The sequence below is a fragment of the Prunus persica genome, chromosome G5, assembly GCF_000346465.2.
Source record: "Prunus persica cultivar Lovell chromosome G5, Prunus_persica_NCBIv2, whole genome shotgun sequence".
Lineage (NCBI taxonomy): Eukaryota > Viridiplantae > Streptophyta > Magnoliopsida > Rosales > Rosaceae > Prunus > Prunus persica.
Genome location: NC_034013.1, coordinates 3,892,678 through 3,918,902, shown reverse-complemented (window position 1 = coordinate 3,918,902; position 26,225 = coordinate 3,892,678). Strand labels below are relative to the sequence as shown.

Sequence of the window (26,225 nt, the reverse complement as noted above, 5' to 3'; positions counted from 1 at the left end):
AAAAACAATACATGTCATGTTTGTGTCACATAAATAAATAAAAATAATTAAAGCAAAAAAAGAAAAAAAGAAAAAAGAGGAACCAAAACGAAATCACAAATAATGAAACGACAATAAAAGCTTTAAATAATAGAGTGGAAGAAGAAAATTCAAAAAAGAAAAAAAGAAGAAATATTAGAATATGAGAAATGATAAGACCAAAGAGGGCAAGAAAATGAAAGGGAAATAAAAAGGAAAGAAGGAGGTGGGTTCCTTGCACCCAACGCATCTTCCTCAGCTTCGGGTTTAGGTTCGGGTTCAGACTCAGGTTCGGTGAAGACTTCGTGAGGATAAGAACGACCCATCCCTCTCTCTCTCCTCTCTCTCTCTCTCTCTCTCTCTCTCTCTCTCTAACGCCATCTACCACTCTATACAAGAACCCATTCCCTCCCTCACCGCCTCCACTCTTGCTTCTATTAACCTAAAAAGCCCTTCTCTTTCTCTCTCTAAAAGCTTCCTCTTTTCTCTCTCTACTTCTCTCTCTGTTTCTCTCTGTTTTCGTTTCTCAACATTGAGCAGAAGAGTGTTTTCTCTTGTTCATTCAAGCTGGCGATCGAAAATCAGGACACCACTGTTAGGGAAATCAAGCCCAAGAGCAGGAGAATCATGGTGAAAACCAGTCTTGCTTGTTCTCATTGTTGATTTGCTTTTCTGGTTCTTGTTTCTCTTTGCATTCAAATTTTGGGTTCAATGCTCTGTTTTGCTTGGTTCAAATTTTGAATTCTCTGGATTTTCACTGTGTCTTCTCTTCGATTCTCATGGTTATCTTTCTGGGTTTCTTCATTTTCATTGTTCTAACACTGATACTTGATTGACTTCTGAATAGGGTGCTGGAGGTCCTGATGAGGAGGACAACAGGTGGCCGCCATGGCTGAAGCCTCTGCTGAAAGAGAGCTTCTTTGTTCAATGCAAGCAACATGCCGATTCTCACAAGAGTGAATGCAACATGTACTGCTTGGATTGCATGAACGGTCCTCTCTGCTCTCTCTGCCTCTCCTACCACAAAGACCACCGTGCTATTCAGGTAATTTTCAACGGCTAAACACAGTCCATCGATTCTTAGATTCTTGTGCTTACCAAATTGGGCATCTGGGTCACATTGGGGTTCTTGTTCTCTCAATCATTCTCAGTAAAGTTCTTCCTTTTTTGCCTTTTTCTGACAAAAATCTCACTTCCCCAAGTTTTGCTTTGGGACCAGAAATTATGCCAAAGGGAAAATTTTGTTTTGATGATGGACTGTTTGTTTTGGGTACAAATTTTGTCACACATATTGTCTGAATCCCAATTTTGTCACACGGGCTTGCTCAGTTTTTGCTTCATTACAGCTATAAATCATAGATTTCTAATGGGTTTTGCTCAATTTGTTGATTTGAATGACAGATAAGGAGGTCCTCATACCATGATGTGATTAGGGTCAATGAGATTCAGAAGCATCTGGACATCAATGGAGTCCAAACCTACATTATCAACAGTGCAAAAGTTGTTTTTCTGAATGAGAGGCCTCAGCCTAGGCCTGGCAAAGGAGTCACAAATACCTGTGAAGTCTGTGAACGCAGCCTCCTAGATTCCTTCAGATTCTGCTCTCTTGGTTGCAAGGTAAATAATACAATGTCCCAATCCCTGATTTTGTTTTCCTTTTGCACTGTTTGGTTGCTCTGAAAACCAGAGAAAATTTCAGAGGGAAAGAGTCTTCTTGCCCCTTGTTTTTGTCTCCAAGCAATCAAACCCAATCAGCTCTTAGTAAATGTCATTCATTTGGTTGGTTAGTCTGAGTTTGACTTTTCCATTGCCCTTGTAGTCTATAGACTACAATCATAGAGAGTTGATGTCACACTTTGAAATCCTTACCATTTTCTTACCAACCAAACAATCCATAAGTGTGAACAAGCTGAATTGGGAATCTGGGTCATTGGGTCAGCCCTACATTTTTAAAATCAGCCATGGAAATCCAATTTGGTTTTTAATTCTTTCAGTTAGGTTTTATTTGCTACAATAAGTACTAATAATTCTTTGCAATGATCAATCTCAGATTGTGGGGACATCTAACAATCCCCAGAAGATGAAGCATTCAAAGGCAATGGGGTCTTCTGATTCAGAGGACTCGTACAGCAGCAGCAGCCATGGAAGATCCAAAAGCAGCAACAAGGTCCAGAGCTTCACACCCTCAACACCACCCCCAACTTCTGCTAATTACAGAACGGCCAAGAGGAGGAAGGGCATTCCCCACAGAGCACCTATGGGAGGACTAATTATAGAATATTAAGATGAAGCCCTGTATTTGTAGTTTATTACCCTAATGCCCCAGTTATACAAAGTAGTTTTCACAATGCCCCTCCAATTACCAGAGCTTTTTCACCAAAAGGCCTTGTTTGGAGCCAAAAAAAAAAAAAAAAAAAACTACCCCACTTAGCTTTCTAGTATTGTACATAGAAGCCGAGCCAATATAGGAAAAAGAAGTGCAAATGTTGGGAAAGTTGGACAATAAGACGAGCAAGGTTGAAGGACTGGGAAACTGGACGGTGGACAGTCAGAGGACCAAGATGCAAAAAGAAGGGAGAAAATAAGTCTTTTTTTACTGTTTTATAGTTTTACTAGTCTCTGGAAAATATAGGATGGTTGTTAGGGTTTGTGATTATACATAAGTTTTGGATGAAGATGTAAATAGTGGGTTTTTATTTAGAGAGGGTTTAGGGAGGTAGGAAAAGTCAATGTACTCCTTTGAAGGTAAGGGGATGTTATATATGGAAAGTGAAATAATAGATTTTATAATTTGTATTTTTTTTTTGCAGTGTTTTTATTATTTCCGCTTTTAGAAGTTTTGACCGGCGCTAGTAAAAAGGAATACCAAAGCCAAGTGGGCCCCACGCCGGCCGCCTCGTGTGGGGTGGGTTATGATGACGGGGCTTTCTGTCACAGACTGAACACGTGTACTACGCGGATTGGGGGTGGGAAAGCAATGGCGGTCTTGATCCTCGGAATCATAAAGAGGCCTCAGCCGCCCTCCGTTTTTATCATATGTATATATATATATATATTTTTTAATATTTTGGTCAGAAATTTCAGAAAGGCGGTTCCTTTAGCAAATTGGGTTACGGAACTTGTGGGCCCATCCGTGCAGTGAAATTTGGCCGTTGGATCAAGCGTGCACGGTGATGTTGGGTTGATGGGTCACTTATGGGCGATCATGGTGGGGCCCGTAACAAAGACAGGAAATGCTTTTGTGAATATCTTTTTAGCTTATAGTTGGAGTGAATTATTGTGGATAGTTGTCAATGTGTTTATACCATAAAACATGAACATTGTGTAATTGATCAAAACTCCACCTTTGTTGGTTGATGTCCCAAGGACGAATGCCAACTTGCCCATCTCTTGTGTCATTTTGGTATGCTAGCTGATAGATTGTCAATATTTTAGATATTCGAAATTTACGCAAGCGACATTGATGTGATCGTGTAATTATGATGATTCAAGAAAATGTATATAGTTTCGAGACGCTTGTTATTCAAGTATTTAATAGCATTTACCTCTGCACTAGTCACTTGTATAAAAAGGAACATGAATGTACTCTACTAATCATCTTCTCCTCTCGATTACTTTCACATTTCAGAATGTTGCCTCATAATGGGAAACTATTCATTATATGAGTCATCCATTAAAAATCATATTAATGAACAGAAAACCTAGTCAAAATTGTTTCATCATTTAACTGTAATCAAAGAAATACACAAATATCATACATCATCCATAAAATACTAAAGTGATGAAAAACAAATAACTAAAGTAATTTTCAGTTTGATTAATTAAACAAAAAATGGAGAAACGTCTTGGTACTAAGAGCAACTTTAATTGTTGTGTGTAAATTTGGAGATGTAAGTCACATTTACATCTCCTTTACATATCCGAAAAATGTAAATGTGGTGTTTCCTCTAATGGGAGGAGATGTAACAACTAGGCGGGGCTGCAATTACCTATCTTTTATTAACGTCTCTCTCTTTTCTCCTTTTGCATCACTAAGCTGGGTCCACAAGTTGGAATGTAAAATCAGTTGCAATTGTGCAATTTTTTTTTTGCCAACTTCCGGCAATTATGCATCTTTCCATGTCTTTTACATGTACCCATTGAAGCATTTTCCGATGAATTTGGATCTAAATTTAGCATGCATCCCCATATACATACAATCAATAAAGTTGCTCTAAATTTTCTTTGACTCACCTTGGATGTTTCTCACGTGTTTCTCAGACCAAAAAATTATTACATTTTAGACTAGTACAAAAAAAAAGTAAATATTTCACCTGCTTGGAGACCTATTGGTTTTTTTTATTTTTTATTTTTTATTTTTTTGTGGGGCAAGAAGGACCTACTGGTCATTTGACCAGCAAAAAGAAAGCATATCTGTTTAGATACCTTCCCCCATATAGTTTTGGTTAGGTTTAAGTTTAACGAATTAAAAAATAAAGAAAGTAAAATTTTACAATAAGCTTTTTCCCTATTGGTCATTATTGTTTTTATAAAATAAAGGCCACCTAAACGATACAAAAATCCATGAAACAAAATGAAATGATAATTTCGCCTTTAAATTAGACAAAAAAATGTAACAAATATTATAATAGGACCAATGGTACGTGACGACGTAAAATCGAAGCTCTACAAGAGCCAATTATCGAGTCTAAAACTCTAAGGACCAAAATACAACTCCGGCATAAGTTAAGGTACTATTGCTCTAGTCTATATACATAGTAGATGTACAGGTATTTGATAATCAATGACCATAAAACGTGTCTATCTGCTTATGGATAGAAAGGAAAAAATTATGTTCACCACGTGTACCGTAGCCTGAGTACCCTAACCCTAGTCTGCATTCTGCCGTTTTTTTTTTTCTTCTTTCAATCGTTGGTCTTCTTAAATCTCTTTTGTCCTCTCCTATGTTTTCTTAGTTATTTATTTATTTTTCTAAATGATATAATTTTGTCTTTCTAATGCACAATATCATACAATTCAGGTGTGGACGGCTTGGGTTGTTATTCAGGTTGAACTTCACAACGTTGAAACGATCAATGTAGACTCAATTTGTGCCCAACTTTTCTACAAGTTTCAATAATTTTCACTAAATCGGCAAACATTAAAACGAAAACTGATATAGACTGTCAAGTTAAAACATAACATATACTATCGATTTTGTATTATAAATAAAAAAACTTGTAACTCGTACCGTCAAGTTAAAACATAACATATGCTATTGGTTCTAATGAAGAAAAATAAACATAATTTAATATATGTGTGTACGCGTGGCATTGGTGCACCTCCTTTTATATTGGAGCCTACATAATTTGTTAACCAGAGTTTCTTTTAGCTAATTAATTCCAAACCAACCACGTTTTAAACCCAAGCCTAACTTTTTTGTCTTTTCAATTCTTCCGTCCAAAAAGAACAACTTTCGATTTTTCAGTAGTTCCACAAACCCTAAAAACATCTTTGAAAAAAAGAGAAAAGAAAAAAAGAAAAAAAAAGTAGAAGTCTGAGCAAGTAGCGTGTGGGTGGGAGATGTAGCGGACAACACAAGAGGTGACACGTGGCTGTCTAAACCGGCTTTTTGGGTATATGATATTTAATTTGTCGAAGAAGAGGCAAACCAGCCACCAGTGCAGCAGGGATTGACACGTTGTGGTTTTTTTTTTGTGCAAAGGTGGAATGTGACTCATGTGCTCATATCATCCTCTCTCACATTGGGTGAAATGTACGCTGCCACGTGGCAGTGAAAGTTCCAGCATCTTTCTATTTCTTAGTAAGTCTGTCAAGACGAGAGCCGTGGGAAAGAGAACGAACATTCATGTAGCTTCAACAGCCTAAACTGGAAAAATGCTTTGATGGTATTGTAGTGGGTCCGAGGTCGGTCTCGACTTTTTACTGTTGTTGCCTACCATTTGCTAGGCAACTAGGAAGGTCCTGACTTGAACGTAAGAACGGCAGGCTGGTTTGGGTACGGGCCGGGTATGTCAATATCATTCTTGTTCTCGTTCCAATCCATGCTACCATCTTTTATAAGGGGCTACTTCCTAAATTCCCGATTTTTTTTATTTAAAATATATATATATATATATATATATTCAAGGTGATAGAGTCCAATTTCAAGTCATATTAAAGGTAGATAACAGGGAATTGAAACTCTAAAGATTGGAATTATGATGACAAAGCTACTTTGGGAGAGTGGCTCGGTTGCATATTCATAGATTAAATCGAAACCTACTTCGAAGATTCCATGTGTGTCCAAATTTCGGGTTAATTCAAGTGTTGATATCAGGGTAATTCATGATAATAACAACGACATTTTCATTGATGCAAAGGGGAAACAGTGGATGTCGGTAATCCCTAAACTTGTATTTTAGTATCATTTTCTATTCCGATCTAAATGATATTAGTGGATGGAAAAACACAAGAACTCAAGTGATGCTCTAAGTAACCAACTACAGTAGACAGCATTGCACGTGACCTCCTACATAATTCAACAAACCCAACAGCCAACAAGAATAAACTAAAGTATTTGTTTGACTGCTAACTCATAACACATTCTAGATTTAATAATGAGACTCATAAATCTCAATGACCAAAGTTAATCTGAAAAATCAAAGCTTGAAAAAGTACAGCACAGGAAAAATGATAAAGGTGTGGATGGACAAAAGCGAGTTTGCTTCATCCTCCACATCAGCATTTAAAAGATTTATTAACGATTTGGTTAATAACAGAAGTAATCTGTAAGTTTTCTGCGAATTTAAGTATGTCATTATAATGTCCTTAAAAATGTATATGAACTTGAAAATGACCCCATTAGGAGGGTCTTTTGTAATTTGTCCTATAAAAAAGGATCTCCATTTTTTGTTTTTTATTTAATTTTTTCCACTTACACAACCAATTAGGGGACTTGCATTGTTTTTGCTACAACTTGGCAGCTCACGAAAGGTCACGTGCTGACCAAAAACACACCAAAACCACACGTGCGTTGCTTTTCTTCTCATAAAACACGAGCCCTATTTACTTAATAATTTTTTTTTAGCATATCTATTTCTCACATAATCCATCATCCCTGCTATTTTATGACCCAAAAAAATTATAATTCACATGTTTTCTGTGCTAGTAGAAATCCCAGTTAGTACTTTCTTTTCGGAATCTGTTCTCATCTGGAGTGCAAATATTTATTATGGAAAAATAAATAAATAAATTAGTATAGTATTATTAATGGCATTTCTTCATATGCTGACTTCATTTATGGTCAATTAGTTTTTAGGCTGAATGTTTATATTCTAACATGATAGGTGGTAGGTGCGGTGGTCCCATGCGCTCTTACATTGTATTTGTCCATATATTATGCGTAAAAAAACGCTACACGTGAGGGGGAGTGTTGAGAATATCTCACATTGAGATGGAAGTCTAACATAAAGAGCATAAAAGATCTTGAGCCTCTCCACCAATTTTTTTTGGGTTAGATGGTCACGTTTGTTCTAACACAAGAGACTATATAATGCTCACATTATTAAAACTATTTGACCTAGTAAACTACTGAATTTGGCCTAAACAGCTCGTAAATCATAGCATGAAAATGAGTTCAACTTGTGACGCGTCTTCTTCAAAACGTTATGTCGTGTACCCAAAAAGAAACTCAGTGTCCAAATATGCAAAACCGGACTTAGTGTTGAATACCATTTTGATCTCATAAAAAACTAGAAATGGTGATTAATTGGTGGATCACATTTCGATCTCATCAACATAAAATTGGCTAAAAGGTAAGGAGGAAATGAATCTAAAACGTAGCATTTTTTTTTTCTTGTTGGTGGTAGCCATGTAGGAGGAGCACACAAGAAAAGACTAAAGACTAAACGAGTTGGGTGGATGGATATGAATCTCTCTCCACTATCTCTACTTTTCTCTTCATGAGTTGATTAGCTTCTTCCTTTTGATGCCAAGCCCATCACAACCTCTTCTTTTTTCCCCAAAATAATCAAAAGGTTCCCAATCCCAACTTTATATCATATGCAAATCCATTATTATATCATACATGAGAACACATTATACATGAAATCAATGTGATTCTCTACCATGCAATAAAGCCATGCGTTTTGGATCTTGATGACCACCATATAAACCCTAATTTTTTTTGTCCTATATGCAAATAGGGGCCCCACTTTAATCAAGTTGCCTAAGCCATGATGCAAGTGGTTTACCAGCTCTTATCCGATGATAGGTAAAGCAAATAAGCCTCAATCATACCAAAACCGTGCTGATGATCTAATTTCTGATTGATTTTTTCCTTAATTGTGGGCCCTTAGCAGCTCAAATGCTTAGCTTGGATTGGCTAATGTTGTGTCAGGTCACCAACGTTACCTGATCTTTTCATATTGAATGGTACTTGTTCTAGAAATCATTTTCATCAAGAGATTTTCCACCAGATCTTTATTGTCTTGGCCACCACTTTAAACCGTTTAATTGCAAGAGAGGTTTAACCTTTCAATGCTCATCGGGAATACATAGAGGAGCAGAGTTTGTCTAAACAAATCTGTGCAAAAAATTATTTATGGCATGTTCATCAATTCTTGTTTTAGGTGTGCAAGTGTGTGTTTTTAGAAAGGATGCAAACGCAGAAATAACGGTCTACGATTATGTTTTTTTCTTGAATTATTAGAATAATCTATTTAAGTTACATAATTTATTCGCGTGATATGGTCTGTTTACGTGTTATTACATAAATGAATGATATGATTGTTATTTCCCACATATTAAGAAGTCTTAATATGTAGACGTAATCCATCACCACATTATAATTACTCTAATTTGTGATCACAATAACAAGGGATACATTCTAATGAACCCTAATAGCTAGGATGAAGATAGGGAAATAGTCTAAAATATGCCGTGTAAAAGTGAAAGGATAAGGATGCTTCATTTTGGCATCTGATATTCCAATCCCAAAGAGAGCATATAATATAAAATAATGCTCCAAGCAACTGAATATCTACAATCAATATCTTCTTGTTTAAATTTCTCCCCCATCCAAAATAAAAGAAAAAGAAAAAGAAAATAATATAAAAATGGAAAGTTGGGGTTTTAACTGAATTAAGATCAAATGGATTTGCAGATAATCCATGGGCCAAGCAGCAGGTGTGGGTGGAATTGGGGTGGACCCATTAAAATCAACAAACAGAAGAAGAACAAAGAGGATAAGAAGTTTGCTAGCTAGTTGCTTGCTGCTACAGCATGACTTTAAGTGACTCTTGGATATGTCAAAGCAGTTTAAATGTGTGATGCAACTCATCTTCAACCCCACACACCCTTGTTTCATGGGGTCACATTCCAGTCTGAAAGAAACTGTCGCTCATGGAGCACAAGTTGGAGGGGTCACATTCCTGTACGTTGATTTAATAATAGTCTGAAAGTTCATTTCATAGCACCTAATTTTCAGAGTAATACTTTAAGTGGGGATTCTTTGTCATGTAGCAAGTATTCGTCCAGTCGCAAATATTGATATTTTTTTTTGGAGTATAAACGATAGTTTAAACTACAGAGAAAATGATTTCTCACACATGCCCACACAACTATAATATCGTGGGAATTTGAATCTAAGACCTCTGATTTGCAAATGAAGCCCTTTCTCACTCGATTAGACCTCGTTGACTGCGAATACTGATATTTTAAAACATAATATGTGGTACAAAACTTTCATTTGATTGACCCAAAAAAAAAAACTTTCATTTGATTCTGATTCTGTAACACATGTTATTACTCTGTCACGTGACATGGAAAAGTCTCCGTCCAAGTTTTTCTGCATTGGCAATACTTTATAATTAATGGGACTGCATACATATTCTATCCCATCTTTACAATTTTTAATTATATTATGTCCCTTTCAAGTTTACAACTTGTTGCATAACTTAGAAAGAAAAAACTTTTCTGAAGCACACCAATGCCCTAGTTGCTTTTTGCTAAATCTCTCAAGTCCCCACCAATACCATGCTGCTTTTTTCTCCTTCTTCTGAATACCATGGTCCTTTGTTAGGGAATAGTTAATTGATTTTAATTTTTTTTTTTAAATTTAAATTATATAATTTTTATTTTTATTTTTAAATTTATAGTTTTCGGAGGTCATTGTCTTTGATTCAATTGAGAATAAGATGAAGGTGTTTGAAAGAAAGTAATTGGTTTGGACAACAAAGCTAAATTTGCTAAGAAAACTAGAAAACATTTGATTTTATGTATTTAAAATAACTAAATTTGATTTTTTGTTTTTTTTCGAAGAGATTTGATTTTATGTATTTGAAAAAACTATATGCAATGAGTAATTTAAAATCTATTTGTTTTCTTCATTCCCCGTCTTACTTAAATCTTTGCACACATGTATTGTAGTAGTCTCAATAAACCGTCTTAACTATAAATCCTAGATTTGAAATCACTCCATCCAAATAGACTCCGGTTTATTGAATTTGGACTTGACACTATTGGATTGAATATATTTGAAATAATTAGATGTATTACACTTGAAATGACTATATGCAATGAGTCATTTGGAACACATTGTTCTCCGAACTACAAAATTGCAATTAAAGAATAAATTTTCCTAGTTAGAAGTACATATATAAAAATTCCCAACAGTTTGCTAATGATAGGCTCCAAATGATAATTGTATGACAGATGCTAGTGATGTTTAAACTTTTTCTACACAATTGCACAAATGCTGAAAAGTTTAGCCCACTCTCTCGTACTACATCTATTTCTTCGAGTATGAGGCTTTTCCTTTGAGCTTCAATAAATAAAGGAGTATTTAATCCAAAATAGAAAGGACGGTTCTAATGACACGCTGCAATTCAGAGACAACAGAAAAATATAGACAATTAACAAAAGCATGAACGTAGACAATTAGCAAAAGCATGAACGTAGACCTTTGAGCCAAACTTAATAGCTCCATTGTAAGAACCCGGATCTAGGTTTACGTGCTATATTGCTAATATCGGAGATAAACACCTAAGTACAGCAGATGATGCATGGTTATTAGATTGATATATGGAATGGATGTTGAGTGTAAGAGGGTCTGAGTTGGTATTGTGAGATGAGATGCGCCTTCTAATAATAAACCATCAAGTTTGTGTATCAGACCAGAATGATTTGAGTTTTCTATCTGAAGGAGCCACGAAATAAAGACAGACAGAAAAAAGGAGAAGCCAGATCCTGCTGCCACTGTTTTGCTGTTTTGTTTTCTAATAACTAGGCCATGTTTGATAGGGAGGATTAGATTGGACTAGCTTGGACTAGTAAAATGCTGCTTAGATTTCATGTGCAATCAAGGAATAGTATGGGTGTTGTTTTCTAACTTGGAGGATTATGATGGACTATTCATAAGAGGTTCATGCCTAAAACTTATCCCTACTAATCCCACTTCAAGGGGATTAGTGGGGATAAGTTTTAGACATCAATCAATCTCATATGAATAGTTCACCTTAATCCTCCAAGTTACAAGACAACACCCACATTCTTCCTTGATTGCACATGAAAAATCTAAGCATTGTACTAGTCAAGCTAGTCCAATCTAACCTTCCATATCAAACATGGTAGTGTTTTCTTTTGTTCGACTCAAATCAAATGAAAGGTTCCCTTTGGATCAAACAGTTAATATAAGGGGTAAATTTGATAAACACGGTGCAACCTAAATATGTCTTCTCAGAATCCTTCAAAATGGAGGACATAAGCCCAACAATCATACCTAACCAATTAAAAGACAAATAAACAGAAAGTCTTAAAGGGAAGAGCATATATACCTTTTCAGGTGAAAACCCAAAGAAAAGTTGTTTGTGGGTTTCTAAACTCTAGGCCCGTCAAACTAATTCACTGTAAAACCCAGCAAACAGATTAATCTTTAAGAAAAAATCACTCGAGAAACCACTAATAACACCAACATGCAAGTTGACCTGTAGCTCTTCTGATCTACAAAATTAGACAAACCCCCCGGTTGAGAAAATTGAATACCAACCAAATTTTCTTTCACATAAATGTGGACCTGTAAAAAGAAAAATACATGTAGCAACTTATTTATTCTGAAAAATTGAACAGGAAAGAAGTCGAGCAAATTGAACAAAAGAGATAACCAGAATGAAAACACACACAGAAGAAAGACAATGAAAGAGTATTAGTACACAAAGTTAACCAATGGGCATTATAGAAACAAAATCTATATTATTAAGTTCATTTAACCTCAGGATAGAGAATTTAAACAAGCATTTTCGTTGACCCGTCACCGACACCATAAAAACTACAGCTAGGACTATAAATCCATTTCTCAAACTCATACAAATAAAAAACTACACTAATTTTAAAGGAACAGAGAAGGAGGATAAGAGAGAAATTTCATCTCACAGTTTCAAAGCCAGACACCAAAAAAGCCTAGTAGTTTCTATGACGGATATTTAGTATATCGTATTATTCATTCTGCACAATAGTGCCGGAAACACACCAATTAAACAGGAAGACCTTCCCCAAACCAATTTACCATGCCAAGTACTTGGTAAAGGAAAAAAAAACAGATTGTTTCAAACTTTACTCAGATACTTCTTAGGCCAACGCCAAAGTTTGGAAAGATAAAAGCTCTCATGCTTCCTTTTTCTTTTTCTAAACTTTTCAGTACATAATCTATATCCAAACTTTAAATACAATAACATTAGTTCATAATTCATAACCCTTTTCAAGAAAATCTACACATTAGTCAATATTTACATATAAAAGTCTCATCTCATAAGTTGTGAATATCCCACAAACCTATCAAATTTAACTTTCCAATATATATGAGTTTGACTCTTTTTCCCTAAAAGATAAAGGAAAATTCTAACCAAAATAGGTTTTCCACTAATCTCACAAATTACCCAAATGTTGACTACTACTTCCAGATGAAAAACCCAAATAGAGATAAGAACAAACACAAAGACATATTTATATACAAATTTTCTCTTGCCAAATATTGGCATGCTATGTTTTCAGACTCAATCTTGAGTGTGAACTATACATTCAAACAAGAATCCACCTACTAAAAAGTCCAAACTGACAAGCTGATACCATGATATGCAGGATTGATTGGCAGGAGAACAATTGCACATGTATATAATACATATAGATATATTGATAGAAACCGTACCCTGTTAAGCCAACCTCTTGGAAAGGAACCACTAAAACACTTATCATACCCTGCTAAACAACACATTGCATTGGAAAGGCCTTTTGTTCACTGAAATAAATCAAAGAATCAGATCAAGAGTAAAGTAAGAGAGACAAAAATCCGATAAACGTTGTGTTTGGGGTTAAGGTTCCCCACTTCTGACCAATCTTGCGTAATTTGGTTAGAGCAGAAAAAAAAAACCCAGATATTTTGAAAGGAAAAATCAATGGCAAAGAATCAAAGAATTGAGGTGCTGCAACCATGAATGTGAGAAGAGTCAACTGATGATGGTTGTGAGAGGTCTGTGGTGATGGGTGCTTGGTGGTAGACAAGAGAGAGACGAAGTGGGGAATGGCTTCTTGGAGAGGGGAGCGGGCCAGGCGGCGGCAGAGGCGGGGCTGTAGGGAAGCACTGAGAAGGGAAACTGACCATTTTTTGATCGCTGAATTACATATCAGAATGGTGCTTGGAATTTTTTTCAAAACACCATTTAAGACGTTTGTAATAAAAATCACCAAAAAAAACTTGTTTAACCGTGCTCTAAACAAGAATGCTTTATTATAAATAAACCCTTGTTCTTACCCTTTAGTTGACAGTACTTGAATCTTGTTTCTGTACTCATGCAGATGTCTTCGAAATGCAAGCACATCTGACATGACATCCTCAAAATACACACATTATCCAATAGGACAATGGTGACCTGAAATTTGTGCAATGGACAGCATTGCAATCAAATAAGGAGGTGGGGGCGGGGCTGAAATGGTAATGGAATTATAGGGTCCACAATTCGCATGAGAAGTATTTTCACCTGAAATCAAGCCAAAAAGAAAAGGAAAAGGCAATGCTTCATTGCCTCAACTCTTTTTAGTTTCCTCTGTTTAAAGCTCAGAGTAGCCTTACCTACCAAAATTATAAATCCACCCAAAAGGTAGGACTCATACAGGATCTGTTCAAAGAAGGATCAAAACTGGAAGGTAGGACTATTAACTCACGTGCTCAAAGAAGCACCACCAATGCATAGACGTTACAAGGAATTCCTCTATTCTAACTCACAATTAAAGATGTCCTACTGCTTGGTCCATTGCAGCTCCATGAGTCTTGCAGCCTTCAAGGAAACTACGCCATATAATGACATTTGGTGGGAAGGGCATGTTGGAAATCACTGTCTCTGCTTCTGTAACATGTCCACATTTAGCCAACAAGTCAACCATACAATGGTAATGATCCATTTCTGGTTCAACACCATAATCCATTTTCATTTTCCCAAATAACTCCATCCCATCTCTCACTAACCCGCCATGCCTGCAAGCTGTAAGAACTGCAGTAAAAGCTACTCCATCAGGCTTAAAGCCCAAGAGTATCATTTCTCTGAATCGTTCTAATGACTCATGAACATAACCATTAAGTCCAAGTGCAGAAATTAGAGCTGTCCATGTGATTAAATTTTTTTCTTTCATTTCTTCAAAGATTTTCACTGAGCTGTCTGCACTACCACATTTCCCATACATGTCAATTAAAACGTTGCATGCAAATGTGTCACAAGAACTGAAATCTATCTTAATGATATAACCGTGAAGAGAACTGCCCAAAGAAAAATTGCAAAGTTTTGCGCACACACTTAGAAGGCTGACAAATGTATAATTGTCTGGCAGGACTTGAATCAAATGCATCTGTTTGTAAAGCTCAAATACCTCTTCGTAATAACCGCTGCGGGCACAAGCTGCAATCACAATGTTCCAGGATACAATGTCAAGTTTTTCACGTAGAGAAAGAAATTTTAGAGTTTCATTATATCTCCCAATTCTGTTATAAATTCCAGCAATGACATTAGACGGAACTGCAGCAAGAAGACCATCAGAATCTGTGAGAAAGACCAGGACATGAGATATGAGACCATTTTTGGCATATGAGGTTATAAGAGAGCTCAACACATACTCGTGTTTCTGAAATCCCATTCTTACAATTAAGCAATGCAGCTGCTGGAGCTCTAATGCCAATGATGACTTAAGCGCAGCTGAAAATGAGAACTCATTAGGTCGGTAACCTAAATGAAGCATTTCTTGCAGTAAGAGTATGGATGCAGGGGAATAATTATTAGAGTAACCCAAAATCAAAGCATTCCAGCAAACCACATTTTTCATATAGATCTCATTAAAACAGCGTTGGGCACTTTCCAAGTTATCACATTTAGCATAAAAATGAACCAATGCACTACCTACAAAAACATTAGATTCCAAACCATGCTGGATTATCTTAACATGAAAGGACTCTCCATAGAATGGAATGTCCAAATGTGTACAACAGTTTATAAGGCTAACAAATGTGGTCTCAGTAGGCAAAACTCCATCCATGGACATTTTAGTAAAGAATTCTAATGCTTTTTGAGGTCTATCAGTTTTTGCTACCGCACCAATCATAGTATTCCATGATACCACATCCAGAAAAGTCACCTCTTCAATAATTTTCTCAGCCAAGAATATGCCAGTGCACTTCATATACATACTTATAAGAGAGTTCAACACTGCAACTTCACACTTAAACCCATTTTTTATGACTAAAGCATGCAGTTGTTCCCCAAATTCAAAGTCTTGCTGGCATGACAATACTGAAAAAACACCCACAAAAGAACCTTCAGACAAAGTACAGTGCATCCTCACTAGTTCCCGAAATAAAAACACACAATTTTTAACAAAACCGTGATTTCCAAGCAAATATATCAGTGAATTCCATGTTACCAAGCTCTTACAAGGCATATCCTCAAATGCCCAAACTGCTTCCTCTAACAACCCATGCCTTCCGTAAAATCCCAACAAACAAGTCCCCACAAAAGCATCTACATCAAACAGTCCATTCTTTATTACCAAAGAATGCAATTGAACCCCATGATAAACATCCAATGACCTACATGTCAAAAACCCACCAACTGCATACTGAGTTGGCTCAAACCCACAAACTCTCATCACAGAAAATATTTTCCAAGCTTCCCCTACATACCCACAACTACTATAACCACTAATTATGATATTATATGACACAACGTTTCTATGAGGCATTTTATCAAACAAGTAACGAGCAACTGACAATTCCCCAAGTGACGAATATTGAGACATGATATTATTGTAGACAAAAGTGGGTTGGGTTGGAGACGGACCCATCGTGATGTTGAGAGCATGGAGTTGTTTTGTTGCTCTAAGGGAACGAACCCTTGAGCATGCGTGCAGAAGTTGCAGAAGACGTTTGTGTTGTTTGAGGAAATCTCCATGGAAGCTTATGCTGTCGGTAACAACCAGAGACAGAGCCAGGATTGCAAAATTTGGGTGGGCTTCTTTCCGTAAAAAAAAAAAATTTGTCAAAATTTCACTAGAGTCTGCTTTGTTCCTTTGACTCCCAAATTTATAGAACCTGTTGAAAAGATACAAATGAACTAGGAAACATAAAGTATAGGCACTTCCAAGATACAAACTGAACCACAAACCCAACTATGGTAATCCTCTAAGCATGACATATTAGATTATCCGAATACTTACTGAGACAACAATTTGAACTACTTTGCAAAATTTTAACACCCTGATATTAAATATATATTCCATTATCAATATTTCATTTTACATCGGCTACTCGTGTAACATCTTTCAATGAATTTTTTGTGAAGTAACATAGATGTAAAACTGCAGGTTCCAATGGAAGCAGTTATAGAACACTTCTGTTGTTGTTCAAACAATTATCAACCAACCTTAAAGAATAGTTTGTTCAACACTAAGAAAGGGAAATAATCCCTTAAAACAAAGCAAAACAGATTCCAGGGAGGGCAGTTAGTTTCAAACAAGAATTATAAAAAATGTTGATGCGAAAAAGTGGTTTGATACGTAATTCGTCAACTTAGTCAAAATGTCCCTTCGGTAGGTCCCTGTCCTTGGTAAGTGGTCCACTCCAGAGGGTCAAGTACCTGCAAAAGGACGCGTTCGGTAAATCCTTGGGGTACCGGTGCAGTACCGGCCGAAGGCTCTCCGATGCCTAAATAAGTACGGATTTAGTAAGGTTAACTGACAGATCACACGATAGCGTACCGTTAGTTCTGATCCCCTCCTTTTGGGGATATGGGTCTCCTTATATAGACCTTGGGAGGTGTGCGTTGTGCTCATTTTTCCGATGTGGGACTCCAGGCATGGATTGCGAGCATGACACGTGTCTGATGGTAAAAAGGGCCAAGATAGATGGCTTCGGTAGGGAGCATGCCGAAGGGGTCCTGTGATCAGAATGGATCCTGTCCACGTGTCCGGCGGTAATAGGCCGTTTAATTAGGTATAAACAGTAGTCCCCCAAGTTCTCTTTCGAAGGTTCTTCGGAAGGGAATTTGGTTCTCTTTGGTAGTTCGGAGGTTCTCCTACCGTTCGGCATGCTCATTTGGGGGGAGGAAAGGCGCTTGTGTCGTTCCTTTCGGAAAGTAGTGTTCTGGGAAAATCGGTCGGGGACTTGAAGGGTCGCCAATGTTGAGAGGTGAGAGGGCAGAGAGACGCTTCGTCTTCCGTGCCTGGCGCGCAGATAGAGGCGCCATTCGCCGGGTGACGCGTGGCCAGCAATAACACGCCTGTTGGTGCATTAATGAGCCGTTTAGTCTTCCGAGGCGTGCCGTTACAGTTCTCCCTCTATAAATGGAGGTCGCTCCGGATGAAATATTCACTTTGCAATTGTGAGAGTGTGCGAGAGCTCTCGAATAGGCGATTTTCGAAGCGTGCGATCGGCAAGTTAGGCGATTTTTGAAGTGTGCAGACGGCAATCCAGGCGATTTTCGAAGTGTGCAGACGGCAATCCAGCGACTTTCACAGCACTTAAGGTAAGATACCGTTCGATACCCCCCTGAGTTTTATTATACTTCTGTCCGTGGCATAGGCTAGCCGATCGTTAAGTAGGATCTTCCTTCGGTAGTCTAGTGGCCATAGGTAGAGAAGTAGGTATCTGTAGGATAGCGCAGCACGAACCTTAGTTTTCCCTTTTTCTTTGTTTTGTAGATGTCCGATAGCGAGTCACCGTTCGGCGATGAGCCCAACGCTTTCGACGGGGAGCTATCTTCCGGCTGGGATACGTCCAGCGAGGCCGTGAGCCTCGGCGCCGAGGGCGGGGAAGACTCCGATGCCGAGCTATTCGGTGAGGAGGCGGACTCCATTCCCCCCCACGGCATCGGTAAGGGGCTCATGACGGGGCACCCGCTACCCCTGGTCGCCGTGTACAGGGACGGTACCCGTGTCGTGCCGTCCGAGCACCAGCCAGAGGCTTCCACCTCCGGCAATGATGAGTTTGTTGCCGGTCCCTCTCGGCCGAGGGTTACGATCGTCCACCGAGAGCGGTATAGGATACCGGTGGGCATACCGCAAAAGACCCTGTTCGGGGTTGATTATTTGGAGCCGAACAAGCTTACCGAACGGGAGCTTCAAAAGATTAGGGCCGAATACCTCATTCCTGACTCGGTGAAGATGAGGGTCCCGAGTCCGGTCGAGTCCCTCAGCGACCCTGGAGATGGCGAAGTCGTCTTCTTCACCGATATGCTGGTGCAGGGGGTCAGGTTGCCGTTGCAGCCTGCCGTTCAGAAGTTACTTGCCCAGATTGGGTATGCCCCGGGCCAATATAACCCCAACTTCTGGGTGGCCCTGATGGGGGTGATAACGGCTTTTGGGATTGCCGGGGAGGGGGAGCCTTCCTACGAGCAATTCTCCTACCTCTACAGCGTCACCAAGTCGAAGAGTGCCGATCATGGTGGCTGGGTTCAGGCGAACTGCCTGAAGGCTTCCGAGCGAGGTCACTTCGTCAGCTCGGTGCCGACTTCCCAGAAGTCGTGGAGGAATCGGCGGGTGCTACTCTCTGGCCAATGGGAATCGCCATCGGGAGTACGCCCGCAGTCCCCAGTACCAACGACTTTCCAAACCGCCGGTAGGTCCCTAGTTGCCGATCGGTAGGTCCCTAGTTGCCTTTCTGTTTTCTTTTTATATTTGCTCACTGATTCTTTATTCGGACAGGCAAACTCAAGCAGCCGACTCCTACACAAGACGAGATTCGGCAGATCGACAGGGTGAGGCTGAAGGTCCCTGCTGCTGAGCGAGTGTACCCGCGCTTCCTTTTCACCAATAATCTCATCAGAGCCGGGCTCGTCGACCCTGCCGAGAGTAAGTATACTTGTTGCGCTTTTCTTCCTCTTTTTTTTTTTTGTGTGCATGCCGACTGACTGATTGTTTTTGGCCAGTGACGGACGCAAGGATGGCTGCCGAGGCCAAGAAGATGAACGAATCTTCCAAGAGGCGCCTTATGATGGGCCTCGAGGGCAAGAAGAAAAAGAAGCAGCTCGAGGCCCCTGCCGTTCGGTCGTCGACGGACCCCGAGGAGGTGACCCTCGCTGAGCGTATGCGGCAGTTGGGCGCTGAGCCTGTCGCAAGGCCGGCTGTCGATCCCCATGCGCCGAGGCAGGCCGACGCCGAAGCCGTCGCCTCAAGGGCTGCCGGGAAGCGGCCGATAACGGTGGACTTGGAAGCTTCTCCGGCGTCCAAGCGAAGCCGTCCGTCAGACGCTTCCAGGGCCGTCTTTGCGGCGGAGGACGAGGATGGGCCTACCGAGGCCGTCACTCTCGCCTGCCCCTCGAAGACGGTGCAATTCGTCAATCACATGATCCTCGGTTCTCAGATGGAGCTGCCGGAGGTTGACGAGTTGCCGAAGAAGGTTCTTCGGGAGCAGGCTGGACGCGCCTTCCGACTGCAGGCAGCGGTAAGAATTTATCTCCCGATGTTGTCCTTTCATTATATTTTTTGGTGCCAAGTGGGGCTTCAAACTATCTTCCTCGTGTGCAGGCGTCCATGGAGATGTGGCTGTGTGTCAAGCGGGCCATCTCCGCTGCCGAACGGGCAAAAAAGGCCTATGACGACGGCAGGGCCAAGGTTGCCGAGGCTGGCAAGGCTATCCAGGACCACGCCCAGCTGCTAAAGGAGAAAGAGGCTGCCAAACGGCGGGCTCTCGCTTCGGAGGCGATGGTGGGCGAGATACGGGCCGATCTGGAGGCAGCGCGGGCGGCTCTGGAGGCAGCGCGGATGGCAGCGCGTGATGCCGAGGCCGTGTCGGAGGCGGTTCAGGATGCCCTGCAGGAATCCGAGCGGACCAAGGCTGCGGAGGTTGAGGCTGCCGTTCAAACGGCAATCCAGGGATACCGTTCTTCCGAGGAGTTCACTGTCCTCCTGGACAGGGAAGTTGGCTCCGAGATGGCGGGTATGTTGTACCGATTCAAGCGGTACAACCCTGGTCAGAAGCTGAACCTCAACTTCGCTGCCGATCCCCCTCCCCTTCCCGAGGGAATAACTGAGGAGATGATCGAAGACTACGAGGGGGAGGACGCCGCCGAAGGCTCCGGGTCTGCCGATGCTGCTGCTGCTGACGAAGCCTGAGGTCCTCTGTAATAGTATTAGCCTGTCTTATTATTATTGTTATTTTGTATTTGTACCGAACTCCTTGATGCCGAGGGCATCTCTAATTTGAACGCACATCTTTCTATACTTCCGTGTTTGATCTGAGTCCATTTTTATGTTGCCGATGGAATCTGTAGGGTAATAATTTCGAAAATATTTTATCGCCGTAGGCTAATAAAGTTGCCGTAGAACGCTAACTTCCCTATATTGGCAGCCGTAGGCTAGTAGAGATCGTAACAAGAATTTCCGAAGTAATAGTGCCGAAGGCTTTCTATATATCTCTGCCGAAAGACATTTACAATTTTGTCCTACCGTAGGCTAGGTTACAACTTAGTCCTGCCGTAGGCTAGGTTACTTGAAATAGTACTTGAGATGTTCCACGTTCCAAGGATGACCGAGGGTCTTGCCGTTGGAGTCTCTTAGGAGGTAGGTTCCCGATCGGAGGATACCGATGATCTCGTAAGGTCCTTCCCAGGAAGGTCCGAGGGTTCCTTCCGTGGCATCCTTAGTTGCTAGGGACACCTTCCTCATGACCCAATCACCGACTCGGAATGAACGGTGTCTGATTCTGGAGTCGTAATACCGAGAGACACGTTGCTTGTAGGCTTCGTTCCGAAGGTTGGCATGTGCTCGGTGCTCTTCCAGGAGGTCGAGGCTTAGAGAAAGTGCTTCTTCATTTGGCTTTGGTGCGAAGGTTTCCGTTCGGTAGGAAGGTTCGCCAATTTCTACCGGCACAACGGCTTCCGAACCGAAAGCCAAAGAGAAAGGGGTCTCTCCCGTGGACGTTCGGTAAGAGGTCCGAATGGCCCAGAGCGCTTCGGGAAGCTTTTCTGGCCAGGCTCCTTTGGCTTTGTCCAGCTGCCGTTTTAGCAGTTTCTTGATGATTTTGTTTATCGCTTCTACCTGACCGTTCGACTGGGGATGGGCCGGTGATGCGAAAAACAAGTTGATCTTCAGGCGGGTGCAAAAGTGCCTGAAGAGTTCCGAATCGAACTGCCTGCCGTTGTCGGTGATGATTGCGTACGGGATACCGAAACGGTAACAAATGTGAGTCCAGACGAAGTCTTCTACTCTTGCTGCCGTTATGGTTGCAAGAGGTTCGGCCTCCACCCATTTGGTGAAGTAGTCAACGGCAACCACAGCGTATTTCACCTGGCCTTTACCTTGTGGCATCGGACCGATCAGGTCTAGCCCCCACTGTGCGAAAGGCCAAGGACTCACGGTCGGTGTCAAGGGTTCGGCGGGGATATGCTGTATGTTGCCGAAACGCTGACATTTATCGCATTTCTTCACAAGTGAACTGGCGTCCTGGTGCATGGTCGGCCAGAAGTATCCCTGCTGAAAGGCCTTGTGTGCGAGTGACCGGGACCCAGAGTGGTCGCCGCAAACACCATTGTGGATTTCCCGGAGAACGTAGCTCCCCTGTTCTGCCGTAAGGCACTTGAGATACGGAGTCGTGTAGCCACGTTTGTAAAGGACGTCGTTGATGACGGTGTACCTTGCCGATCGGTATCTAAGCTTTCGGGCCTGGGCCTTGTCCTCTGGAAGGGTGCCGTTGGTTAGGTATGAGTAGATAGGGGACATCCACGTATCCTCGTACCGTACGGTACATATTTCGGAGGCTGCCGTGCTTGGTTGGGCAAGAATTTCCACCGGCACCTTTCTTCCGATTTTGTCATTGATTGCCGAGGCTAGTCGCGCCAAAGCATCGGCATGACTGTTTTCGCTCCTGGGGATCTGCTTGATCTCATAGGCTCGGAAGCTCTGGAGCAGCTGGTGGGTGGACGAAAGGTAGGCGTTCATGGAGGCGTCTCTGGCGGCGAAGTCCGCCGTTACCTGGTTCACAATAAGTTGGGAGTCACTGTGTATCTTGATCTGTTTTGCGTTCATGCTCTTGGCTAACCGAAGGCCGGCCAAGAGAGCCTCATATTCTGCTTCATTGTTGGAGGTTCGGAAGTTGAATCGGAGGGCGTACTCGATCTTGAGTCCCTCTGGTGTTGTCAGAACCAACCCTGCTCCACACCCCTGTTGGTTTGCCGAGCCGTCGACGTGCAGAGTCCATACAGGATTTGAGGCGTCGAGCCGTTCGGCGTCTACCTCCATCGGTGTTCCGGTTTCGGTAACTGGCTCGGGTACTTCCTGTGTCGTTGGTGGGGTGAGCTCGGAGATGAAATCGGCAATGGCCTGACCCTTTTCGGCTGGCCTTGGCACGAATTGTATATCGAATTCTCCGAGTTCAATCGCCCACTTGATCAATCGGCCAGAAGTCTCCGGTTTTTGGAGTACTTGCCGAAGCGGTTGGTTTGTCAGGATTTTGATCCCGTGTGCTTGGAAGTATGGCCGAAGTTTTCGTGCCGAGATCACCAGGGCTAGTGCAAGCTGCTCTAATGGGGGATATCGAAGTTCTGCGCTCTGGAGTGCCTTACTGACATAGAAGATCGGTAGCTCTGCCCTCTCCGGTTTTTGGATTAACACCGAACTGACGGCAGTGTCAGATACCGAGAGGTATAGGTAAAGAATCTCCCCAGGCAGTGGTTTTGACAGGAGAGGTGCTCTGCCCATGTAGTCTTTTAAGTCTTGAAATGCTTTATCACATTCGGCAGTCCATATGATATTCCGTTTGCCCCCTTTCAAGGCTTTAAAGAACGGTACACATTTGTCGGTAGCCTTTGATATGAAGCGAGTCAAAGCAGCTACTCGTCCGGTAAGGCTTTGAATGTCCTTTGTCGTCCTTGGCCTCTCCATGTCGATGATGGCCTTTATTTTTTCGGGGTTCGCTTCGATGCCCCTGTGACTAATCATGAATCCGAGGAATTTCCCGGAAGATACACCGAAGGCGCATTTCATCGGGTTTAACCTCATTCGGTAGTCCTTCAGAATGCCGAACATGATTGACAGATTGTACAGGTGCTCTTCGGTAGTTCTGCTTTTTACCAGCATGTCGTCAACGTAAACCTCCATGATGTTGCCGATGTGTTCGGCGAAGATTTTGTTGACAAGCCTCTGATATGTTGCCCCCGCGTTCTTCAAACCGAACGGCATGACATTGTAGCAGTACAACCCCCTGTCTGTGATGAAGGCGGTGTGCTCGCTGTCGGGAGGGTGCATGAAAATCTGGTTGTACCCTGAATAGGCGTCCATGAAGCTGAGTAGTTCGTGTCCGGCGGTGGCGTCCACGAGCTGGTCTATCCGTGGCAACGGAAAACTGTCCTTCGGGCAGGCCTTGTTCAGATCGATATAGTCTTGGCACATTCGCCAGCTGCCCGTACCCTTCCGGACCATGACCGAATTTGCCAGCCACACCGGGTACGTAACCTCCCTGATGAAGCCGATGGTTTGAAGTTTGTCGACTTCAGTGCGCATGGCTTCGTACCGTTCGGCATCATACGAACGGCGCTTCTGCCTGACAGGCTTGAATGCGGGGGAAATGCTGAGTTTATGGCTGATGATTTTAGGGTCTATGCCGGGCATGTCTTCGTAGGACCATGCGAACACTTCCGAATGGTGCCGTAAGAAATCTATAAACTGCGCTCGGAGGGCAGGGGTTAGTCTGGTACCGATTTTAACCTGACGATCGGGCTGTTCCTCGGTGAGGGTTATCGTCTCTAGTTCTTCGGCGGGTTGTGTATGAGGAGTCGGTGACTCATCCCTCGGGTCATCGACTGGTCCCGTACTGTTCGGCATCCCCTGTACAGACATGGTCTCGTCAGGGATTTTGAAAGAGGTTGATTTGATTGCCGTGGCGTAGCACGTCCGAGCGCTCAGCTGGTTTCCTCTGACAGAACCTACGCCATTGGGGGTCGGGAACTTCATCAACAGCATGTGTGGGGAAAGATGCGCCTTTACCCTGGTCAGTGCCGTTCGGCCAACAATGACGTTATATGCCGTCGGGCAGTCGACGATGAGGAATTGGTCGTATACCGTCGCCCTCCTTGGCGCGGTGCCGAAGGTGATCGGGAGTGTTACGCTACCGATCGGTTGGACCATGTCCCCAGAGAAACTTAGCAAAGGTGTCAACTGCCGGTTGACCTGGCTGTCCTGTATTCCCATCTCTGCAGGTTCCAATGGAAGCAGTTATAGAACACTTCTGTTGTTGTTCAAACAATTATCAACCAACCTTAAAGAATAGTTTGTTCAACACTAAGAAAGGGAAATAATCCCTTAAAACAAAGCAAAACAGATTCCAGGGAGGGCAGTTAGTTTCAAACAAGAATTATAAAAAATGTTGATGCGAAAAAGTGGTTTGATACGTAATTCGTCAACTTAGTCAAAATGTCCCTTCGGTAGGTCCCTGTCCTTGGTAAGTGGTCCACTCCAGAGGGTCAAGTACCTGCAAAAGGACGCGTTCGGTAAATCCTTGAGGTACCGGTGCAGTACCGGCCGAAGGCTCTCCGATGCCTAAATAAGTACGGATTTAGTAAGGTTAACTGACAGATCACACGATAGCGTACCGTTAGTTCTGATCCCCTCCTTTTGGGGATATGGGTCTCCTTATATAGACCTTGGGAGGTGTGCGTTGTGCTCATTTTTCCGATGTGGGACTCCAGGCATGGATTGCGAGCATGACACGTGTCTGATGGTAAAAAGGGCCAAGATAGATGGCTTCGGTAGGGAGCATGCCGAAGGGGTCCTGTGATCAGAATGGATCCTGTCCACGTGTCCGGCGGTAATAGGCCGTTTAATTAGGTATAAACAAAAAATAATAATAAAATACAGAATACCTTTCTTTGTTCTTGAATTGAAACTTGTTGCAGTACTTAACTGAGATTAAAAAAAGGGTTCAAAATCAGAAAAACCATAAATAACAAATTTCACCCACAATATCAAAGCCAAATCACCAACCAAACTCGAGACCCAGTCATAAATTGAACCATAAACAACAAATTCCATGCTCAAAATCGAAAGGAATATATTAATTGGGAAAAAACCCAGATAACCAGACCATATTCGTATATCACCAACCAAGATGAACAGAAATTAAAAACTGAAAAATAAATTTTACTTGAGATGAGAGCAGATCGTAGTGGTGTTTTGGTAATGGAAAGAGGGAAAGAAGGAGTTGAAAGAAATTTACTTTAAGGCTGGGAGTTTAAGATTAGGGTTTAGACAGAAGAAAAAGAGAGGGAGGAAAGCAGATATATATGATACCCGAAATCAACAAACCCACTAGAAATCAGAAGTAATCTCAACCGCTTGCTCAGAAATCTTCAAACCCAGATTCAAACTTAGAACCCAAAATCGAAAACCACAACCCAGATGTTGAAAAGAAAGAGAGAGAAAAAATAACCATAGCCATCGATACCCATACCTGATTGCTATAGGAATCTCGCAAGCTGAGCTCCCGATGGTGAAAGGCGCTCTTCTCCTTCTGTCGTTCTTTTTTGCGTCCGTGCGTGCCTTTCCCTCTTCTCGGTCGATGTATTTGCGGAAGATGCGTGAAAAGTAGGGGTGGGCACGGTCCGGATTGGTTCGGTTTTACTCTCAAACCACAGTTGAATCAATAAGAAAATAACGGTCCGATTTGGTTCGAATTAGCCTAAAATCATAATGGAAACCGAACC

General features: G+C 41.6%; 2 protein-coding genes across 5 annotated transcripts; one reads left to right on the top strand and one right to left on the bottom strand.

Annotated features, from left to right (window-relative positions):
- On the top strand, nt 373-2,818 carry LOC18777415. Its single transcript, XM_007211146.2, has 4 exons — nt 373-648; nt 866-1,063; nt 1,420-1,635; nt 2,069-2,818. Exons 1-4 carry the CDS (start codon nt 646-648, stop codon nt 2,300-2,302), a joined length of 651 nt encoding a protein of 216 aa, XP_007211208.1. The 5' UTR covers nt 373-645; the 3' UTR covers nt 2,303-2,818.
- LOC18775686 (pentatricopeptide repeat-containing protein At3g58590) lies at nt 10,308-26,102 on the bottom strand. 4 transcript variants are annotated; one of them, XM_020564452.1, is made up of 4 exons: nt 25,973-26,102; nt 13,202-16,624; nt 11,835-12,073; nt 10,308-10,879 (listed from the first exon to the last, which is right to left on the bottom strand). In XM_020564452.1, exon 2 carries the CDS (start codon nt 16,375-16,377, stop codon nt 14,278-14,280), a length of 2,100 nt encoding a protein of 699 aa, XP_020420041.1. In that variant the 5' UTR covers nt 16,378-16,624; nt 25,973-26,102; the 3' UTR covers nt 10,308-10,879; nt 11,835-12,073; nt 13,202-14,277. The 4 variants fall into 4 exon arrangements, with proteins under 4 accessions (XP_020420041.1, XP_020420042.1, XP_020420040.1 ...); XM_020564453.1 differs by lacking the exon at nt 25,973-26,102 and adding an exon at nt 25,386-25,423; XM_020564451.1 differs by lacking the exon at nt 25,973-26,102 and having other exon boundaries at nt 11,835-11,904; nt 11,985-12,073; nt 13,202-16,482.

Excerpts from the sequence above, each read along its gene's own strand:
- LOC18777415 (XM_007211146.2), top strand. Across the intron at positions 1,064-1,419 it reads AAGACCACCGTGCTATTCAG|ATAAGGAGGTCCTCATACCA; the intron begins GTAATTTTCAAC and ends TTTGAATGACAG. Across the intron at positions 1,636-2,068 it reads TCTGCTCTCTTGGTTGCAAG|ATTGTGGGGACATCTAACAA; the intron begins GTAAATAATACA and ends GATCAATCTCAG.
- LOC18775686 (XM_020564452.1), bottom strand. The coding sequence starts at position 16,377 with ATGGGTCCGTCTCCAACCCAACCCACTTTTGTCTACAATAATATCATG.